Below are 24,142 nucleotides of genomic sequence, written 5' to 3' on the forward strand. Positions count from 1 at the left end.
TAATTCTCGGTAATAACCTTGCCAAATAGAGAATTCTTGGTGGTAGTTTTTCTTTTTAGCACTTGAAATATATCATGGCACTTCTACTGAAAACTTGTGATGAAAAATCAACTCTGTGGGGGTTCCCTTGTATGTTTTTTCTGTTGCTGCTTTTAACTTTTTTCCTTTTCACTGTTACTATCTGACAGAAAATATTCAGTGGCAGGGTTCCCTCATGCCTGGTCCAGTGGAATACAGATCATAGTCTTTTTGTACTTGGGGTATTGTGTTCTTGTGACAAGATGGCTCAGGGTCAGCTGCCTCAACAGGGGTCTGCTTGTCTTGTAAGAATATATATCCTTGCCCTGCAAACAGTGAGGCTCCTTCTCAGGTGATTCGCTGCCAGTCTCTCTTCACTGTCTTGTTTTCACTTTGCTCAGACACAGACGGCACATCAGTAAGTCCACTGTGTAAGCAGATACTCAGTGGAATGCAATGAGTTTCTTAATCTCTGTAATTGACTCTCTTCTGGACTTAACATTGTTTGGCTTGGGAGGGGTGGATTCAGTCAGTAACATCACACCCATTACTCCCTTCTCCCAGGCCAGCCCCTGAGTCCATCATCTTCTGTGTATATATCTAGAGGGCTGTGGATGAGAGTGCTGCTCCTAGAATGAATCCTGCAGAGGTTTGCTAGGTGGGTTTTAGAATATGGAGGCATTTAGTTAATACCTGTTGCTTTCAGTACTGGGGCTTTAGCCTCATTCTAGGAAAAGTCTTCAATCTGTGGTTTAGTTTGAAGAGACTAAAGGAACCCGCTAATTATGCCACTTTTCTCTATATCCCAAAGAAAAAAGTTATTTGTTGTGCTTGAGCTAGATTTTAAACTTTAAAATTTCATCATTGATAAGAGAGCTTCTGAATATTTGGTCTGGGGGGGGGAGGTGTCAATGTGGGAGAATGTAGCTCTTGAGGAACCCAGAGTAACCATGGAGATTTAGCCACATTATCATCTCTAATCTCTACTTTCATTGTACTGGGCTTTGTGTACCAAGTACAGAAGAGCACATGATGATAGTAAATGTTTTATGTTAAAAAACTCAACTCTACAATTTGTCAACAGAATGTGTAGCTCATTACCTTTCAGAGTTATAAGTTTTCTCAGTTTAGCCAGAACAATCTTGTTCCTTTGTCGTCTACCTTTTGTTATATGACGTAACAGGATAGATCTGACATGCTCCTTTGCCATCTACTCTGCAGATCCTAAGAGATGAAATGGGGCTTAAGTTCTTTAAGGAATGCGGTAATTAGAACTGCCACTTATTGAGCATTCAATGGTACTAGACACATTTTAAGTTCTTTATCAGTATTGACTCACAAGCCCCCTATAAATCCTTTACTGTAGGTTTAGCTGCTATTCTTATTTTACTGATGAAGCAATGGATGCACAATGAGGTTAGGACACCTAAGGTCATATAACTTGGAGCAGAGGTAGGAACTGATCTTAGGCAGTCTGATTCCAGAGTTAAGATTCCTGCACTCTTAACCACTGTTACATCATGGGAATGTGTGAGTAGTAGTTTCTTGGACATGTTTGTCATAAACTCTTTATGAAGAATTAAGTATTCTTAAGTTACTAAAAAAGAATAAATTAAAAAATTTATCTCTAAATTTTAAAATCTAGCTTTTGTGAATCTGATTTCTTACTAATTAATTTTGCTCCCCATCCATACAGTGAAGAAAAACTTAGGCTTCTACTGTAATCACATTAGTGAGTAGACTTATCTATGTCCTGGTCCATGGATGAAGAAAGCACAATTAAAGAGATGGCATTGCATGCAGGGAGCTAGTTGCAGAGCTTTCAGAACTGTTTCCACTGTTGGCTGCTTAAGAGTGCATTTTCATCTATTTGAAGCATTTTGTTTAGTATGTGCTGGGCTCTATAGTAGGAGCTTGGGACGTAGACATGTATTAGACATGCTTCCTCTACTAAAGTTCAGTCTAGTTGGGGCCATCTGTGGAATGAAGTAACTGCAAAAACCACACTATAAGCATTAGAATACTGGTACTATGTGAGATGTAGACGATGACATGCTTAACTCAGACTGTGGGATAAGATAAGAAATGCTTCACAGGAGAAATACTTGAGGTAGATTTTAAAGAATGAGTTGGCTAGGCTGGAAAAGGGGAAAGAACAGTCAGAACTAGCAAGTATAAAGACGTAGAGCCTATGTGGACAGTTGCCAGCTCAGCAGAATTGAAGAGGGTCTAGGACAGGAGGTGAGTAGGAAAAGGAATGCAGACAAGGGATCTCTACCATAGAGTATTCAGGGGTTTTACGTGGAGGCGGCACATTGAATTTGAATTTCAGAAACTTCAGTCTGCCTTGCACTAGAGCCACAGAGGTCAATTACAGGCTATTAAAAATTCTAGGGGAGTCAAAATTAAGACCCCAAAGAGGGTGGTGGCAGTGAGGATGAAAAAGCAGCAAAAATAGGTAAGAATACCACCCAAGTTTCTCTTGAAAATCAAGAGGGACATAAAAGAGAGGCCTGAAAATTAAATTTCCCTTTAGTTTACAGCCAGATTGTAATTTGATGTGGCAATTCCTGTTAAATACACCCCAATCTCTAAGCATTTTCATGGATGTTATCATCTGAGTTCCAGCAAGTGATTCCTAACCTGATTCCTAGGACCTGAGACGCTGCGTGGCCCTTCACCTTCGGTCATCAAGGTGGCCTCCTAGTCCCTTCTGTGTTCCAAGCATCCTAGTACTTGTCACCTTTGTCTGAATAACAAGTGTTCTATCATGTGTGCTGTTCCTGTTTGAAAAGCTTTACCTCCTGAGTTCTTAACAACAAAAACCTTATTTCTCTTTAGGCTAACAAAATGCTATTCAGTCTTATTATTTCTCTGACTTTTCAGAAGGAACATATCACACCCTACTTTGACAGTCCTAGAAGAGGCATGATGGTTGTTACATGCTTTAACACTAAGTTCCTTGCATATATTAAGGGCCCAACATAGTTCTTCCGGGGCTTCCCTGGTAGCTCAGCTAGCTGGTGAAGAATCCGCCTGCAATGCAGGAGACGCTGGCTCAATGTCTAGGTCGGGAAGATCTGCTGGAGGCATATGCCACCCACTCCAGTATTCTTGGACTTCCCTGGTGGCTCAGCTGGTAAAGAATCTGCCTGCAATGCAGGAGACCTGGGTTCTTAGCACTTACCATATGTACATAATGCCAGTATAATGTGATAACTTCTGTACAGTGTTCTCTGTATTGGAATTATGTGCTTGCAGCTCCCATTTAATTGTGTGTTCTTTGAAAGTATAGTTAGTTATTACTACTATGCATGTACCAGTGATTTTCACAACATTCTGTTATGGTTTCTGATATAAAAGCAGTTATTAACATGGTTTGTCTCCATTGTCCTCTCCCTGATATGTACTGGTCAGTGACAAATGATTAGAATAATCAAGAATTTAAAGAATATAAAGAATAGATGTTACTTTTAAGAAATATCAATTATATGGTATGTCATTAGAAGACAATCAGCTTTTCCCGAATTTGGTATTTCTTACTCAGAGCCTTAATATAACTTTGACTTTTCAGTTCTAAGGCATGGGAGTAGCTTATCTATGTGAAATACCTTTAAATGATATGGTTTTGTTATTTAATAATTGAATCATTTGGGATGGGTACTTGATACAATGTTGACCATTAGCTCTGAATGTGAAGATAAAAAATACAACATAGAACTGCTCTGAAATGTTTGCATTCATTTGAAAAATAATATACCAACTCTGCTTTTGTTAACATTCATTTTATAAAATACCTTAAAAGAACAGATAAAATTGTACTGGAGTTTACATAATAACCAGAATTGAAAAAGGATGAATAAAATATAAATTAATTGAACACATAGCTATTTTGCCACATTAGACAAGTTTTTAAAAGGCATTAAAAATAAAATAGTAATTGAGAAGAAAACCCTTCACTCAACTGCTGTCATTTTCTGCAAACTCTTCCTAGAAGCACTAAAATTCCAGGTCAACAGGCAGTACCTGTATTGTTGAAAACATACTGTGATTTGCTTTCAAATCTGTCAGCATAAGAGAAAAAAAACTGAAAAATTTAACTGGGTTAGATAATTCAGTGCAAATTAAAGCTTCAAGTTGAAGATCTGAGAGGAAAAATAATGTCCAAACTGTAAGAAATGCTTCTGGAACTGAACAAGAGAAAAATTCACATTATGAAGAAATCTTTGCAAGTGTTCGTGTGTGTGGAATATTGAGTTAACCAATGGGCCCTCTGAGGTTCATGGGCAATTAGGGTTCTGTTATTAAGACTATTTGCAATATAGGCAAGGGAATATGGACGGGGAGGGGTCACCTTTATGGAAAGAAGTTCAAGTTGAACATAAGCTCTGCTGATTCAATTCTAGAAAATTTGGCCAGGATAGATATTATAGACATCAAAGGGGAAAGAGAGATTAATTATGGAGATAATTTACTGGATTATCTTTAAAGGTAAGTACTTCTGCCCCAGAATATGTTAGGGCACAGGGGAGAGCAGGTTAATGTTGGCCATGATCTGTTTTAATTATATAAATAGCATGTTGTACTGGCTTTAAAAATAATCATATTACCAAATTTTGAGAAATCAGAGGAATGTCAAACTTTGGATCACAGTGAAACCAAACCTGGATCATTTCCAGCCATTAATGGCTAGTCACTTTTATGATTAAAAACTGTGTTTTTAATTATTTCCTCAAAAAAATCTTTTTTGAGTTAAGTAATAGGTAGCAGTAAGTTTTCAATGACAGTGTTTGATAGAAAGTTTCCACTCTTTCCATTCCATACAAATTTTTGATTTGGTCTTTTTCATGGGAAAACTAATGGTTGCTATTGAGAACTAGGTACAGAGAGATTTTCGTGCAGGCTAGTAAGTTTTCTTGCAAAACAGATTTTAAAAATTTCAGATCTAAACTTACTATGTTGTCACTATTTTTTTTCTCACTTTCATTGGAAATGTTCACTCATTTTTTAAGATTGTTTGAATGAGATTATACTATGCTTTCTAACACTCACATTTTACATCCTTCCCTGATCTATTAAGAATGTTATACAATGTTATCACAATGAAGTGGCAACTTTTGGCTTTTAGACTGTACCGAAGATCAGCAACTCATAAAACAAACAAACAAACCCAAAACACAGTGCTATTTCAGCATGACATCAGAAACTAATAAAAACAAATGAAAAATCATGATGCTGTAACATGGAGTTCATAAAGCGATGGAGAATTAGCCAATGCAATTTTTAAAAGTATAAAAAACTGCCCTCATATACTTACAGGAAGAACATTTAAGGCAAATTAAAAATTCTCTTCCAGGGACATGAACCAGCTCAGAATCAGATGAAGAAATTAAAACATGAGCACAAACTACCCAAGGCCTATGACTCCTCAAGGACCTCATGTTAGGAGACCAAGTTGTCAAGTCAGGGCACGTGTCAGCTCGCAAAGAAATGTGCTGCTTCCCTCCCCGGGTCAACACAAGGACTGTACAAGTCTTGACTTAGTTTCCTTTGGCTCTGCTACACGTTTGGTCACATGCTTTCAAATCCCAAAGAGGCACTCATTATCAGATGCATCTTTTTACATCACACTGTGTGAAGGTAAACGAGTAACAGAAACGTGCACAAACCCGCAGGCACTACACATTTAGAAAACCACCTGTGGGTCAAGCATTTAACACAGACCTGGTTTTGTCTCAATTCTTTACTAAATAATAATTTAAAAAGACGACTGCCTGAAAATTCTGAAGCGCTGGTGGAAACCTTCCATGCTTTTGTCTAGCAGAGACACTTTCTGACCATCCAAAGTGCGGATAAAGGATAACAGAATACCACAATGCAATCACTTTGTGATGGTTTGTGCTTTAAGAACACAGTGCCTGACAGCACAGAGCACATCACAGGTGCCCAATAAATATCTGTAGGTTTAAAAGTAATAATGTGGTTTCTGAAGAACCTACTTTCATTTTGCAAAAAAGGCAAAACTATATAAATTTCTTTCACCTGACTGGATGGAACAACGTGGAGCAATGAATGAGACTCTAAAAATTAAATATGAACTCTAATTTGATGGTAGAAAATTATTAAGAATTTTGCAAAAAAAAAAAAAAATACAACGTTGCCACAGTAGCATTAGCACTTAACAGTGCATCAAAGATTTACTGTTTCCACTGCAAGATGAACTGGTTCCTAAACTTGTTAGGTACCAGAGTGTAATCACTCAAACAGGAAATGAAGTCTGTTCCACTTTGGGAAAGGTATGCTCATAATTTTATCTGAAAATTACTAATACACTTCTGGGAGATGGCCCTCTTACTCAGTACGCCTCATCGGTAATGCGGGCATAAATACCAAGGGACCTCGTGATCTAACTTTAGCATGGCGCTGTCATCTGCAAGTGTATTTCTCCCACCTCTGCAGTAGTTGCTTTCCAATATTTCAGGTTATTATTGTGTTTTTTTCTTTTTATAGTCATTACACCTCGAGGATGACAAAGATGAGAGTGTGGAAGATTAACGATCACAAAACTTACACCAAAAAGGGAAGCTTGTCTATATTATATGAAAATCCCTTATAAAAGGCAGTTCATTAACCAAAAATGCTTTATACATTCAGATTTTCCCCATCTCTCAACAGTGATGGTTTCCAAAGAGAACACTCAGTAGTGAAGGCCACGCACTTGTTTTGCATTAGTTTGATACGCTGAAAATCAGAACCTTTAAAGCATCTTGTAAATGGGAGAAATGAAACTGGACCTGGGTAGGGGGCTGGGATGGGAGTGATCACAATGAATATGTGACTTCGCTGTTGACGCACACAGCAAGGGAGCTGGTGGGAAATGTTACAGCAGACCTGACCACTGCACAGAGGGTTGATCAAGAACACAGTACAGGTATCAAAAAAAACCAAAAATCTGAAAACAAAAGTAAAAAACAAACTGCAACTTTGCCAACTTGTAAACAGGAAAAGCATTTCACAGATTCAAAGTTCAAGGGAAGTAAACGTTTTAAATTATTTTTGTCAGTTCAACCCTGATTTAAAAGTATGGCTAGCAAGAGGAAGGAAGCCGCAGCCCTTGGCATCCTGAGCAAGCAGCAGCTGTCTTCTGAGAAGCAGCCACTTCCAAGCCTCTCTTCTCAAAGATGCCACGTGAGGAGGAGAAAGCTTCTCTCTTGAATCCCGTCTCTTTCTCTCCACACGCCTGGGATAGTCAGCGATTGCTTCGCCTTCTGGTCTTTATGATCCTGGTTGCTATAGATTTAGACGTGGGGAGACTGGAGGGGGGAAGGCAAATTCCCGAAGGATGCTACGGGCCACTTCCACGTTATTCTGGGCTATCTCTAAGGCTCTTTTCACTTCTTCAAAGGCATAACCCTCTCCCATGAGTTTTGCAATTTTTGCATCGACATTTTCCAATGCTGCCTCAGGCCCGTGGGGTTTTCTGTGGTGAATTTCTGGTGCAGTCCTGCGGGGTCGTGGTTTAGGAGGTCTGGCTGGTGCTTGTGAACCATCTGAGTAGATTTTAAAGAGAAGTATTTAAATAAAGAGATAAAAAGAAAGATATTATACATCAGTAGGATTTCATTATTTTATATTAAAACAGTTTTTCATTGTTTCTACAAAAACCGTTTTTATATACTGTGGTTGAATAGGTTATATTGTCCCTATTTTGAATGTCAGGAAAACAAAGGTAAGGTGTGTTGGAAATTTGAGAAATTAACACAAATGTCTTCCCACTTCTACATATTATTCTTTAAATCATATGAAATAAAATATATAGAAGGAAAAAAAAATAACTGAAAAAGAAAAGCTTTCACTCTAGCAATACAGTAACCCTTCTCTACTATGGTGGAGATAATTTCCTGGGAAGTTTCTACTGAAAGAAACTGTTACAAGCTCAATGATATTCCTGCTAGAACATCCCCATCAGGTCCTACGTCCCACCCCATGTCATAAGTAAGACTTCTGAGAAATACGCTTTGCAGCATATTTTTCCAGTTAGAATGCTGGAAAGTGAGGCCTTACTGATGCTGGGGGAAATAATGAAATAGCAGATGCTTTCAGACAGCCGTTAGTCAATAGGTTGGTGCTTTGCTGAAATACTTCATCCAGATTCCAATGTAGAAAGCTTAGCTTGGAAAAAAAAAAAAAACCAAAGCCAGCAGAAACAGTGGAGAACTGGGTTCCAGGTCAGTCTCTTGGTATTCGTTTCCCAAAGTTAAACCAAATGACACTGGTGTCCAAAAATGGAAAGTAATCTCATTAAGAACAAAGAAAATATAGGCCACCACCATGCAGATCACCAGGAAGTGGGCCAGTAACTTAAGGGGGCACTTTTATCACAGATTTCCATTTATCTGTACATGGTATGTACTATCAAAAGCCTAGATTTTAAAAAGAGATTAAAAGTTGTCTTAAACCCATAAATGTTTGATGGCATAAATTTTACAAGACAGACATCAATATTTATTTAATCCCTTTTTTCTTAGATGACTGACAAGTGCAACATTCAGGGACACAGTTAAACAAACGAAGAAGTGAGGCTAGAACACAAATGCCTCATGACTCCTGTGCTCGTCCTGTCCTTCCTCATCTCTACTCCGCCAACTTTCCTGATGGCGTCTGCAAACACTGTAAGCTGATATTTTCAATAATAAATGTAAATCTGAGAATCATCTGATACATTATTTCACATTTTCTCAAAAGTATATTTGTGTGAGAAGGTAATAAAAAAAAATTCTATTTGCAATTCTAGCACTATCAACATACACAAAAGCTTCCAGGATGAAAATATTTAGTTCTACACAAAATTGGATGATAGTCTTATTTTTGTTTCTTTCTTACAGAATAATATCTAGTTTGAAAAAATATTATAGCTATAGATAAAGCTCATTCTACTTAGACATAAGAACACACATTAGTTTCTGGTTCTTGGTAAAGTCTGCTGTTTTGTGTATCTGCAACTAAACATCTCAAATTATTATGGTCTAGTAAATTGCACTTCTTACTGTTGAGGTTTCATTTATTTTTCTATTAAGTATTTCCATTAATGTCATGCAGAGATGGACAATAAATTATGCTTCTAATCCCTTCCAAAAAACTATTAAAGATTCTAGCAAGACTTCCTTTAATCAGTTACCACGGAATTTATACATTGAAATACTGTCTGTTCTGGCTTATTTTTCGGTGTGAAAAGGACCTAGAATTAAATACAAAGTTAAATTCCTTGTAGTTTTTGAAGAATTTTTCCAATACTGTTCTTTTATTCCTGTCTACAATACTGAGAAAGACACATGACTATGAAGCATTTTTGATAAGTATAGCTGTGTAGACTACTCAACTGGGAAAGATGCTGTAACAGCAAGACATCTCATGGTATAATAAAAAATTAAGTTTTAGAACTTTTAGATTTTAGACTTAATAAACACATGTCTTTGATCTCCGTAGATGACTCTAAAAAATATGACATCTATCACCAAGAAAATCCCCCAAGAAATCTATTCGCTCTATGAGGCTGCTGTAGGTAATACTGGCCAAATGTAATGGGAACATGCAGATGATAATTTTTTCTTGAGAAAGTTATTCTCTTCTTAAAAAATCATAAGAACTAAGCATAATTCAGGAAGCCCAAGTTAGGTTAAACCAAATGTTAGGGAAAATGAAACACCCCACAAAATGATTAAATTAAAACTAGAGGAGTTAACGTATCTCTGGTCTATTTCAAATATCAATAGATATGATATTTGAGGAAATGATTCAAACCACTTGTGGAAAGAATCACAACAGATTTTGGATATATTTTCAGTAAAAAGGACAAACCTCCGAAGTAAAGATTAGTGCGTCCACAAATACATTTTTTTTTAAAATACAAAACTCTCGTATATACCGGCTTATTTAACCCTAGTCCTCGCCACCCTAACCTGACATGTGTTTGGAATCTTACAGATGCCCTGAGTTGAACAGTATCATGTATTAGAGCCCATGAATGGAAGTAAGTGGAAGATATGTTGTGACTTTTTGCCACCTGTTATATATAAATTTCTATTTATTGATGAGTATTTTATTCAATTTGGAATTTAATTTTTTGTTTGACTGTTTTATTGTATAGTGTAGCTCTGCACCAGCAACTGACAGCTACAACTTTTCCAGGTGAGGATGTCAATGAGGAGCACCACTCAGAGACTTAGATTCATCTCTGCTTGGCCACTAAGATTTAGAGTGACTTGCAGCTAAGTAAGCAGTTTGCTTTTATAATTCTCACTCTGCAAATATACTTTTCTGTCTCCATTTTTAGAGGTGTAACTTATCTCTTCTCAGGGAGTATATGAATTAATGTAATGCTTGGTGTATGTGCTGAGGAGACTTTGAAAAAGAGAAGACAATGAATTCACATCTGTAATGGTAACCACTGTACTCAAATGCTGTACAGAAGAGCAATTACTATAAATCAATAGGGATTCAAGTGTGGAACAGGAAAAAAAAACCTTGGAATTTATAGTGAGCTCTTATAAACTTTTAAGCAAGATACCAACAAGCAAGATCTCTTACAACTTGAAGTGTAACCTTTAAGAATAAAAAAAAAAAAGTTAAAAAAGCTTCATGCTGATGATTATATCACATCACTTAAAGCCAACCCCTCTCTCTAGATACCTCTTCCTAAAATTCATGGGCTTCAGCCTTCTCTGTCCCCACTTCTTTCTCACAGTGTCTAAAAGAGGAGACACCAGGTCCTTACATTGGAATGTGTAGATGAAGGAAAGGAGCAGATGAACCCATCTTAGAGTTCCCTCAAAGGAGTTATGTTGTAGTTTTGTAGTACACTGGAATGACTGTGAATTTTACAAGCTCTGTGGGGATTTCTGTACCTGAATACATGTATACTTAAAAATGTGATTGGAAACACATGTGTTTATTCTGGGGTCACTGTCCATGCTCATGGTATTTTTGAACTCCTAGGAGCAAGGGCAACATTATCCAAGTAAGTGCAAGAAGATGAGGAGCCACCAGATACAAACAGTACATCTTCCTGGTCACTAGTTTTACTCAAGGATATGAGAGACTTAAATGTTTTTAAAGATGGAAATGTAGACATACCAAGTAAAAAGTAAAATTTGTAGACATTTTTGAAATAACAAAGATTTTTAAGGCAATTCCCTGCATGTGACTGTCCACTTTTAGTTAAAGACGTAATCCCCTTGTCATTCAGAGTTAGCTCTTTGGTGGGGAAAAAGATTTGAGAAGTGCTAGTGTGAGAGTATATCAAAACGATGGACTATCATACAATAATTTAAAGTGACGTTGACATTTCAAAAAAAGTTTAATGATGTGTAAGAAAGGTATGATACTATATTATACTGTGGAGTATGATTTCCACTGTGTGAATGTGTGCATGGTCAACCATTAGAAAGACGGGCTCCAAAATGGCAATACTGTTTCTATTGATGACATGGTTCCAGGTGACTTTTGCTTCTTTAAATTCTACTTTATTCTCTAATGTCCATGTACTACTTTAATAATTTTAAACAAAGCTTAAGATTGTCTACTGTGCTTTTTACAAGTCTGAATCTTAAAGAATCTTGAGCTTCTTGAGCTTCTTAAACTCAAGAATCTTAAAAAAGTACAGAAAGCACACAGTAGCTCCCTAAAGTCATGTGATCATAATGCAGTTTTGAAATCTCTCCTACAATTTTAGATTTCTTAGTACCCTCTTTCTTCGCTACTGTTTTTGATTTTTCTAATTGGTATCTCCAAACTCAGCTTAGCAATCATTATTATATGAATGGGTGAGTTAAGTTTTTAAACCTAACAATATAAATGGCTGCATACTTACTGAGTCAAATCCCATCATTTACTAGCTTTGAGACCTTGGGTACATTACTAAACATTGCTGTCTCTCCCCCATTTAAGTTATGGCTAGATCTTTATCCCATAATAAAAACTACTGAAAACATATTAAACTAAATTCTGTTATCTATATTTAAAATTATAGGTGCTAAACTGTACATAATCTTTTTTAAAGTTTGAGTATAATTTCTAAGATTATTTTAGTAATTCACTGACAACACTTGGGATGGACATGAAGAATCTTGGAATACATATTTGTTCATGTATAACAATACCTGAGTATTAAAAATAAATAACTCATTAAGACATAAATCTCATTTTATTATTGACACATAAGTTGGATCAATTATTTCTGAAACTCATTATGTAAACTTGAATTGCTACCACTATCGATACACTCTCTAATTTTAGAAGGACATGTTTTAGATACACAGTTTTTACTAAATTACAAATATCTTCACATACACTATAGTAGGTAATTATGATTGTTAAAAACAGAGCCTAGGTTATAACTTTTTTAATACATTCAGAAAATTGTTATAGAAGTATTAGTATTATGTTTGTAAGAAAAACAACACTATGTTCTGTGGTTTTAAACCTGAAGCTGTGTATAAGGAAAAACATTTTAGGTAGCTGAACTAAAGTAAAACTCTATAACACTGCAATTTCCTTTGCTGGAACATAAAACCTTAAAAACACTATCTTAAAACATTGCTAATAACAATACAGAATTCCAACTCTTATGTGAAATGAAGCCATAGTTTCCAATTGAGGTCTTAATATAAAATTCATTCAACATCTGATCACTTTTCCTTTAAGCTAATGAAGGAAAAGTAGTACTGGAATCAATTCCTTCTATGAGACCTCCTTTACTTTGCAGGTATACTTGGTAATAATATCTGTTACAAACACATTTAATACAAGTCATGTGCTGAAATTCTAGCATTAAGTGTTGCCTTAAATGTCCTTCTAAATACTAAGAATATTAAAAAGCTCAGCTGTACTCATCAGCATGAGCAAAAACACATCATCATTATGACTTTGTATTCTGTCAGCTGGATTCCCTGGGTTTTTAAAGAATGGTATTCAAACTGTAGCACATATGTGTCACAACAAGAGAAAAGCGAACTGAAGAATGTGTAAAAGCTCCTGCATAGCTAGTATAGACATGAACCCCATGTGAAGAAATAAGCAGATTGTTAGCAAAATAATAATTCTGCTAATATATGTCACCCATATACAGGTATATATGAATTTAACACAAGCTGGTAAAATCCACTTATTAACTATCATTATAACATATTCATATCATTAAATACTGTTAGATCTAAAAGCTTTAGAGAGTTATAAACTTTTGGAGGGGGAGGAATAAAACATTTGGAAGGCTCTTTGTATATGAAGACATGCACACATCTTTTTTAGGTAAGTGTATAAGGAAAATACTTTTAAATCAATTAAAATTTTGGAATTAGAAATATTCTTTTCATAAAGTTTATAAATATAAATTGGTCACCATCAACTAGACCACCATAAAAAACAGAAATGGAATTTATAAGATGCAGCAAATTATACTGGAATCCTCAACAGTCATCTTAAAAAGGCCTTAATGGTATAAAAATGCTACTGCAAAATAAGTGCTGTTAGTATCCCAAAGGCACGTATCATCCAGTCTCAAGTTTTTGATGGAAAGATCTAATCCAGAAGGCAAGCTAAGTCCCTCTCCTAGTATGAAATAAACTAGTGGACAGCTTGGTAGCCCTGTGAAGGAGCATGTGAACAAGTATCTTGCTAGAAAAAAAGTATCTTATTTTCCGTAGTTTGACTGTGTTTGTAAAGAGAGTTCAAGGAGTCAGTTGAAATATTTGATGCTACAGCTAGCTGAGACCCTCAAAGTAATATCAAGACTAGTTTTTCCACTCAGGTAAAAAGCCAGTTCAGGCTTCTGGTAAATGCCTATCTGGGGATGTTTCAACGGGTTTGTCACTCAGAGTTCTTCCTTGAAATTTCTACTTGAATTTCTTCTTGAATCATATTTCTTCTTGAAATCATATATGTAAATGATGTTATTCTGGGCTCAATAATACCTGCATGCTATGGTGTAAACTATAAAGTTGTGAAAATAGAATGTTTAGGCCACAATCCTTTTTGTAACTTGAGAATATGTTTCTGTTAATACAGAGCTGGTGATACAGAATGTTATTTTTAAATCAGTCAAGGCACTGTTCTCAAAGTTGTACTTTAACATCTCAAGGAATTTGCTTTATTTTCATATATATATATATGCTGCTAAGTCACTTCAGTTGTGTCCGACTCTGTGCAACCCCATAAATGGCAGCTCACCAGGCTCCCCCATCCCTGGGATTTTCCAGACAAGAACACTGGAGTGGGTTGCCATTTCCTTCTCTAACTATATATATATATATATATATGTGTGTGTGTGTGTGTGTGTGTGTGTGTATATATATATATATAGTTAGATAGTCTTTCCTGACTTTCACATTTTTCTATCATTCTGGAAATCTTCCCTTTCAACTGAAAATAGTGTTTCAGTGGGTATCCATGGATATATCTGAAATATTGGACTGGCTAGAAGTAAACTGGTAAAGACAGCATGGACCAAAATTTGAAAAAGTTAGTAAAATTTTCCGAGTTATATTCAAGTGTGAAAACTTATGAAACTACAGAGGGATTTTTATGTATCTCCCATGCGTGTCATCAAGTACAGAGCTATTGTGTTAGTAATTCTCAAAGTAGCTATCTACCTTGATTGGATGTTACAGAATGGACAACTGCTCACTATTAACAAATCTGTGAGCTGATATTTGAGCTTGAAAGCAAACTGAATTCAACAATACATTAAAAAGGATCATACATCATGATCAAGTGGGATTTATCCCAGGATTGCAAGGATTTTTCAGCATCCATAAATCAATTTGATATATATCACATTAACAAGCTAAAGACTAAAAACCATATGATCATCTTGATACAGAAATGCTTTTGATAAAATTCAACATCCATTTCTGTTAAGAACTTAGGCATATAGGGAACATACCTCAACATAATGAAGAACATACAGAGCAAACCCATTATGAACATCATATTCAACAATGAAAATCTGAAAGCATTCTAAGATCAAGAATAAGACAAGGATGCCACTCTTGCCACTTTTGTTCAAAATAGCTTTGGCAGTTGTAGCCACAGTAGAGAAGTTAAAAAAAAAAGGAATCCAAATTAGAAAGGAAGAAGAAAAAACCACAAAAACCTGTCACTTTGGAAAATAGCTTGCTATTATACACAGAAAATTGTAAAGGTGCCACCAGTAAACTACTAGAGCTTGTTAATGAATTAGGTAAAGCTGCAGGATACAAAATTGATATACAGAAATCTGTTGCATTTCTATACATTAACAATAAAGTATCAATGAAATTAAGATAACAATCCCATTTACTGTCACAACAGAAAGAATAAAATACCTAGGAATAAACCTACCTAAGAAGGCAAAAGACATACTCTGAAAACTATAAAACACTGATGAAATAAATTGAAGGTGATGTAAACAGAAAGATATATTCTGTTCTTGGATTGGAAGAATAAATATTGTCAAAATGACTATACTACCCAAAGCAATCTACATATTGAATGCAATTCCTATCAAATTACCAATGGCACTTTTCAGAGAAGAAATAATTTTGAAATTTGTATCAAAACACAAAGGACTTTGAGTAGTCAAAACAATCTTGAGAAAGAAGAATGGAGCTGGAGGAATCACAACCCCTGACTTCAGACTATACTACAAAGCTACAGGAATCAAAACAGTACTGTACTGGCACAAAAACAGACAACAGGAATCAATGAATAGGATAGAAAGCCCAGAAATAAACCCACACACTTATGGTCAATCTCTAACGAAGGAGGCAAGAATATGCAATGGAGAAAAGACAGTTTCTTCAATAAGTGGTGTTGGGAAACTGGACAGTTGTATATAAAAGAATGAAATTAGTAGCATATACAAAAATAAACTCAAAATGAGTTTAAAGACCTAAATAGAAGCCAGGTATTATAAAACTAGAGGAAACCAAGGGATTAACTTCCAAAATATATAAACAATTCATCCAGATCAACTTTTACAAAACACAAAGAATGGGCAGATCATCTAAAGAGACACTTTCTAAAAGAAGACATACAGATGGCCAAGAGGCACATGAAAAGATGCTCAACACCGCTTATTATTAGAGAAATGCAAATCAAAACTACAATGATATATCACCTCACACAGGTTAGAATGGCCATCATCAAATGTCTACAAACAATAAATGCTGGAAAGGGTGTGGAGAAAAGAGGACCCTCCTACACTGTAGGGGAGGATATAAACTGGTACAGCCATTATGTAGAACAATATAGAGATTCCTTAAAAAATGAAAAATCAAGTTACCATATGATCCAGCAACCCATTTCCCAGGGATATATCTGGAAAAGATAAAAAAATTCAAAAAGATACATGCACCCCAGTGTTCATAGCAGCACTATTTAAAGTAGCCAAGATATGGAAACAACCCAAGTGTCCATCAATAGCTGAATGGATAAAGAAGAGACTATATATATACACATACATACATACAGTGGAATATTATGTAGCTATAAAAAAAGAATGAAATAATACCACTTGTACCAACATGGATGGACCTAGAAATTATGATACTAAGTGAGGTAAATCAGACAAAGACAAATATCATATGATGTCACTTATATGTGGAATCTGAAAAAAGTGATATAAATGAAACTATTTATGAAACAGAAACTCACATAGAAAACAAATTGGTGTAAAAGGGGAAAGGAGCAGGGAGGGATAAATTAGGAGTTTGGGATTAGCAGATATATAGTACTACATATTGGAGAAGGCAATGGCAACCCACTCCAGTACTCTTGCCTGGAAAATCCCATGGATGGAGGAGCCTGGTAGGCTGCAGTCCATGGGGTCGCTAAGAGTCAGACACGACTGAGTGCCTTCACTTTCACTTTTCACTTTCATGCATTGGAGAAGGCAATGGCAACCCACTCCAGTGTTCTTGCCTGGAGAATCCCAGGGACGGGGGAGCCTAGTGGGCTGCCGTCTATGGGGTCACACAGAGTCAGACACGACTGAAGTGACTTAGCAGCAGCAGTACTATATATATAATAGGTAAAAAACAAGGTCCTACTGCATGGTACAGGGAACTATATTCAGTATGTTGTAGTAACCTATAATGGAAAAGTATCTAAAGATGAATATATATATATATATTATACACACACACACAGATATACTATATATACACAGTACATATATATACACATACAAAAAAGATCTTCACAACCCACAAAATCATGATGGTGTGATCACACACATAGAGCCAGACATCCTGGAATGCGAAGTTAAGTAGGCCTTAGGAAGCATCACTACAAATAAAGCTAGTGGAGGTGATGGAATTCCAGTTGATCTATTTCAAATCCTGAAAGACGATGCTGTGAAAGTGCTGCACTCAATATGCCAGCACATTTGGAAAACTCAGCAGTGGCCATAGGACTGGAAAAGGTCAGTTTTCATTCCAATGCCAAAGAATGCTCAAACGACTGCATAACTGCATTCATCTCATAAGCTAGCAAAGAATGCTCAAAATTATCCATGCCAGGCTTCAACAGTACATGAACCGTGAACTTCCAGATGTTCAAGCTGGTTTTAGAAAAGGCAGAGGCACCAGAGATCAAGTTGCCAACATCTGTTGGATCATTGACAAAGCAAGAGAGTTCCAGAAAAACATCTACTTCTGCTTATTGATTATGCCAAAGCCTTTGACTGTGTGGATCATAACAAACTGTCGAAAATTCTTCAAGAGATGGGAGTACCAGACCACCTGACCTGCCTCCTGAGAAATCTGTATTGCAGGTCAAGAAGCAACAGTTAGAAGTGAACATGGAAAAACAGACTGTTTCCAAATTGGGAAAGGAGTATGTCAAGGTTGTATATTGTCACCCTGCTTATTTAACTTATATGCAGAGTACATCATGAGAAATGCTGGACTGGATGAAGCACAAGCTGAAATCAAGATTGCTGGGAGAAATATCAATAACCTCAGATATGCAGATGACACCACCCTTATGGCAGAAAGCAAAGAAAAACTAAAGAGCCTCTTGATGAAAGTGAAAGACGAGTGTGAAAAATTTGGCTTAAAACTCAACATTCAAAAAACTAAGATCATGGCATCTGGTCCCATCAGTTCATGGCAAATAGATGGGGAAACAGTGACAGACTTTATTTTTTTGAGCTCCAAAATCATGGCAGATGGTGACTGCAGCCATGAAATTAAAAGATGCTTGCTCCTTGGAAGAAAAGCTATGACCAACCTAGACAATTTACTAAAAAGCAGAGACATTACTTTGGCACAAAGGTCCGTCTAGTCAAAGCTATGGTTTTTCCAGTAGTCATGCAAGGATGTTGAGAGTTGGCCTGTAAAGAAAGCTGAGCGCTGAAGAATTGATGCTTTTGAACTGTGGTGTTGGAAAAGACTCTTGAGAGTCCACTGGACAGCAAGGAGATCCAACCAGTCCATCCTAAAGGAAATCAGTCCTGAATATTCATTGGAAGGACTGATGCTGAAACTGCAGTACTTTGGCCACCTGATACAAAGAACAGACTCACTGGAAAAGACCCTGATGCTGGCAAAGATTGAAGGCAGGAGAAGGGGACGACAGTGGATGAGAAATGGTTGGATGGCATCACTGACTCAATTGTCATGAGTTTGAGTAAACTCCTGGAGTTGGTGATGGACAGGGAGGCCTGGCATGCTGCAGTCCATGGGATTGCAAAGAGTTGGACACGACTGAGTGACTGAACAGAACTGATATACACACACACACACATATATATATACTCAGTTATATAATACTTTGTTATACACCTGAAAGTAACATATTATAATCAACTGTACTTCAAAAAAAATGTCAAAATATAGTTAAAAAATACTGATACAGGACAAGAATTTACATAGGAAAAACTTCTGATGCTTCTAATTGTGAGACAAATATATTGTTTTAATTGTTTAATATGTGTATGTTCAGCATAACATCTATCAGTTACTCTTCCCTCCTCCCTTGTATCCAGCCACTCATCCAAAAAAAATGTGCTAGGCACTCCTCTGGACACTTGAGGATATAGCAGTGAACCAAATCATGATATATCTTTAAAACATTAATATTCGAGTGAGGAGATAAACAGTCAAGCAAATAAATTAATGGAAGGTGGTATTTAGAAACATAAGGCAAAAGAAGGGGATAGAAAGTGACTGTGTGAAGTAGGGGGAGCTATTTTAGATATGGTGGGTCAAGGAAGGCATCCTGAAGAAGCAGATCAGCAGCATTTCATTAATAATGGCTATGAGTATGACTTGTACTTACTGAAATGGTACATCCTTCTATTGGGTTAGTCAAAAAGTCTGGGTTTTCCGAAACATCGTACCAAAATCCTGAACCAACTCTTTGACCACCCCAGCACTTACTGACTGGCAGCTGAACATTGCATGATAGCCCTAAATAAGCTTGAAAATTAACAGTCTGGTGCTAATAGTAATTCTAAAGAAATTTTTTTTTTCCTTAATGGAAAAATAAGAGAATGCAACATTTCAGTGTACATAGACATCTTTCCCATTTCTCATATTTGATAAGGCAAAACAAAAGTTAGAGAATGAAATATTTACTTACTTGGATGCCTTGGATCTTCCCATGAGCTCAGTTAGAGAATGAATAGATTTTTGAGGCACAGAACATGCCTTACTGACAGATCAAAATTAATATTAAGGCTTAGTTTAATATTTTCTGTGAGACAATTCTATAGGCATTCTTCACATAATACATGCTTTATGAGCAAATGCAGAGGTGATAAAAATACTTTCTTAGGCTGGCAGCACTCGTTAAATTATATAATGAATGAAAGGTGCTCTAAAAAGCACTATGCAAATGTAAGTATTATTCTTAGTATTGTTAGCCAACTCACCTGAAGATGAAGGAAGCGGATCATAGTCCTGTGATGCTCTGTTGGATTTGACATTTTCACCTGGTAATCTCCTAGCAGGAGGCAAAGGAACTTGGCCACTTGCTGGATCAAAAAAGGGATCTTAAAAATAAAGATAATTTTCAGATTAAAACTATTATCTCTGCCAACTGGCTGAAGAAAACAATTAGAAATTCTCTGTAAAGATCAATTTTTGAAAGTAAGAAAACATTTCATGACTGATAGTAACCATTTCTAATCTGCCTGCATATTTTCAAATTTATTCATCACTTGGGCAAAAATGCTTTTCCCTGTTTTTCCTAACTGATGCACACTACTAATTTTGTATCTTTCAGATCTCTTATTTGATGGTAAAATTGTTTGATGATAAAAACTGTTTCTAATTTTAATTTTATGCCCCAACTTGTCCTGTACAATAAATATAAACTCTTGTAAAGTCAACAAGAAAAAGTGGATTTTGAATTTTGCCTGTTATAGTATTATCATATCAATTAATCTCTCTCAAGCATTAGGCAGACATAATCTGTAAAATGGACTTGACATCTAAAGGACAGGGACCTTATCTTATACTCAACTGGTTTGAATTATTATCTCCTAACAGAAACACGGTACCAGGCACACTGCTTGGTAAACAGCCTGCACTTCATAGATATTTACTTTTAACTATCAAAAACTAATTTAGATTCTGATTTTTCATAAATTCAAATTCTGTGAAATTTGTATTGCTAACATAAGGCTAAAATGTTAACTATTAAAGAAGAACAGATATTTCATTGTTTTAAATTTCATTTGAGTTTGATATTAAAAAACATGTAAGAATTTGATAATTTAAGAAGGAAATGCATACTCAGACTAAAGTTTGACTAGATAATGTAAGGCAAGAGTTGAAGTCATTATTTTCTTTCCTTATTTGAATACAATAATTATCCCTAGCTTTGCTAGAGACTTTTTTTTTAACCTAACCAAGGCTACTTAATTTGCTTTCATTAATTTTGAGATTAAAATGAGTCTGAGATTCTGAGTTTTCAATAATTAAAAGGTCAATAGATCAGCCTCATTAATTTTGCTGAAACATTTCAGGAAGAAGTAAGAAGATAAATTCCATGCAACAAATATTAATCTTTCGATTTTGGAAGGCTAACCAAAGGGACCAAATATGGTTATTTCTGCATAAATACAGGAAATTTCCAAAGATTTACAGTTAAATGTTCAATAAAATTTACTTTTAGTTCTTGTTCATTCTAAAACGTCACAGATTTATTATTGGGTCAGAGAACAGACTGTCTTCTACAATACATAAACTTTTCTGTTTCCTTAAGGGTAAATTTATAGTTTTGTTAGATATACCTAAGCTATTTCTAATCATCTATTTAAGGCTAAATATTAGATTCCAGACTGATTACTGAGTCATAAATAGACTACATAATATACAGTAGTATGATATTGTACCATTAATCTATTGCATCTAAAAAGTCACTGGGTACAATGAAATGTGAACATAAATAGCATGGAATATTTAATTCAATTCTGAATCACTATGATGCTTCATGATAAGTTTGGCTACTGGTCAGGTACAGGGTAAACTGGGCTTCTGCAGCAAATTGTAATGTTGGAAGGGTTCCTGCGTCAATGGGAAAATACATATGATACAGTTCCCACAGAGAGCACAATAATTACCAAACTTGAAAATCAATAGTTTTTAAAAATAAATTCTTCAAAAATCCACTAAAATAAAATTTTATATCCACACTTAGGATTAAAACATACAAAGTGAAAATACCATAGCCAGTGTATCATTATATGTAGTAATAAATGTTTCAGAAATGAATGAATAAACATGATGGGATTAGTCTACTCTAAAATGCAGGACACTACTGTCTGTGATTTATAGTATGGTAATGCTAAACTGAAAATTTTTAACACTTATTTTAAGAGATTATTAAAAACTGAGGAAAGATTGGGAGGAAAAGGTTTGCTCTGCACTTTAAAGTGCAGAAATAGATATCAAAATAATGCTGTGCAAGAAGGAAACCTAACAAGAGGTTTTCTCTGGGAGGAGGCATTATGCAATTTTCTTAATTCTTTTTCCCCACTATCTGAAATACTTACAATCTTTTACTCAAGTGTAGGAAAAGAGGCAATTTGAACAGTTAAAACAATGGCATCTTTCCTCTGGACTGCCCCCAAATTATCTCAAAGATACTGCCCAAAACTTATCTCAAAGATTGATCCAATACTCTGAAAGTTTTAAAAGACTATCAATGCTAGATGTAACTGATAGGCTTGTAATAGGGTTTAAAGAGCTACTGAAGTGAAACAAAACTCCTCACTCTTTAACTCATATTCATAAAATCCCCATATGTAGTGGTTTGTCACTGATTAAGCTTTCCAGTGTTAGAGAATTCAGTACCCATCTGAGATATATGAATTATTATTAATTCAGGAAGCTTAAGAGGAATGCATTTTTTCACTCCTAATTCTTCTCACTGGTCAGTCTTTGATCATTTGAGGAGACATGGAAGAAATCTAATCATTCTCTCACAAATACAGTGGTTGAAGGCAACTCTATATATTTAAGATCTTCGATCCTCTTGGCTAAAACACCGTCAGCTCCTTTGATGTACCATAGTTCACATGGTGTGGTTTTATTTCCCTTTCTCATGCTGGCTGCATTCCATTCCTCCAGGAATAAGCTAGTCTCGGGTTTCTCCAACTTGGGCATGCATCAGAATCACCCCAAAGGCTTGTCAGAATACAGACTTTTGGTCCTACTCCCAGAGTTTCTGATTTAGTAAGTCTTGAGTAGGTCTAAAGCACTGGCATTTTTTAACAAATTTCTAGGTGATGCTGATGCTGCTGGTCTCAAGACCACAATTCATGGTTTTACCCCATGAATCCTTCAACACTCAGACATCGTAGTCTCCACACTGGCTGTGCCCCAGGGAGGACCTCGCCTCACTGGATCTCTGACCTGAACTCTGTGAGGGCAACCCTCAAAGGGCATGAACACCCTCGGAAACCATGTCATGGGTGTGCCTCATAAAGGTCATAGGCAACCAAACCCCTAAAGCATTCCCAGTAACTGTTGCTAATGATCCAAGCTTTCTCTGTACTTTACTTATGCAATTGCATTTCTGGATCCCAGTGAAAAACTCTCCTTTATCTCTAATAAAGATAGCTAGCTTTTTTGGCTAGCTTTCAGAGTTGAATTGTGACTTTCAGATTGGATACGGACTTCAAAAGATTCCAGGTAGAAATACAGTGAGGAAAGGTTCAGTAAGGGCTGCCAGATACATTGTGTATTTTGTGCACTGCACAAAGACGCAGTACTGGGAATGAGCAGACATAACTACAGCTTTGGCTTTGTTCCTGGAGCACTGGCTCTGGCACAAAGCAGAGGGAGGCATGCCTATTTCAACCCACCAACACAAAAGAAATGTCTTTTTGTAATGCACATAAAAGCATATATGTGCTAGCAGTAGCCCTGGTTTGTAGACAGGAAAGCATAAAGCTTTTTTTGAGGACTCTTCAGGTTTTGTTAAGATATGACTGGCTTGTCCAGAGTAGATGGCTCATGTATCGTGGGGTGGGCATTCCTATTTTGCCAAAAGAAATCTTGCATGAAGGCCTACAATGGAAACCAGATAAAAGCATCAGAGCTGTGTCCCTGCTTCACTTCCCCTTTTTGATCGTATAGGAGCCCTAAGGCTCTTTTGCAGAAACACTGGGCCCTGTAGTTTAAAAATCACTATTATAGAGCAGTCAGTGGGCTTGTAAGGCTGGAACGGTGGGCCTGACTCAGGTGTGCAGGGCACTGAATGCTGCAATAAAGAGGCTGGTTTAAAGAGGTACTTAACATCATGAAGATATCTAACCTCTGTCTTTAATTAGGGATACTGATTTCCTCAAGGAAACCAAATCTTCATAATGCCAGCAAAGGCTTATCATTACACTGATCTAAAATTTTAAATGGCAGTAATATGCTCATATATCTGTTTAAATTTAGCAATCACCTTTGTTTACCTTATATGGTTCTACAACTACTGAGTTAAACTTCGGTTTAGTATTTATAAATGATTCTTTTAGGAAGTTCAATTCAGAGTGAAGAACTGATTTTATGATTTTCTATTTCACTTTTTAGACACTATAATGTGTTAATCCTTTGCAGAATGATATAGTCAAGTGCTTATTTAT

At 36.1% G+C, this 24,142-nt stretch overlaps 1 protein-coding gene across 7 annotated transcripts in view; it reads right to left on the bottom strand.

The window, feature by feature from the left end:
• Nucleotides 1-4,915: 4,915 nt before the first annotated feature.
• CBLB (Cbl proto-oncogene B) overlaps nt 4,916-24,142 on the bottom strand; it is a 227,703-nt gene continuing 208,476 nt past the window's right edge. For all 7 annotated transcript variants that reach the window (XM_070368790.1, XM_005892379.3, XM_070368785.1 and 4 more), the window contains 2 exons: nt 19,931-20,050; nt 4,916-7,568 (listed from right to left, as the gene is read on the bottom strand). In XM_070368790.1, the coding sequence (XP_070224891.1) occupies nt 7,309-7,568; nt 19,931-20,050 (380 nt within the window). In that variant the 3' untranslated portion in view covers nt 4,916-7,308. The remainder of the gene's footprint in view (nt 7,569-19,930; nt 20,051-24,142) is intronic.

Source organism: Bos mutus, chromosome 1 (genome assembly GCF_027580195.1).
Source record: "Bos mutus isolate GX-2022 chromosome 1, NWIPB_WYAK_1.1, whole genome shotgun sequence".
NCBI classification, from domain to species: Eukaryota; Metazoa; Chordata; class Mammalia; order Artiodactyla; family Bovidae; genus Bos; species Bos mutus.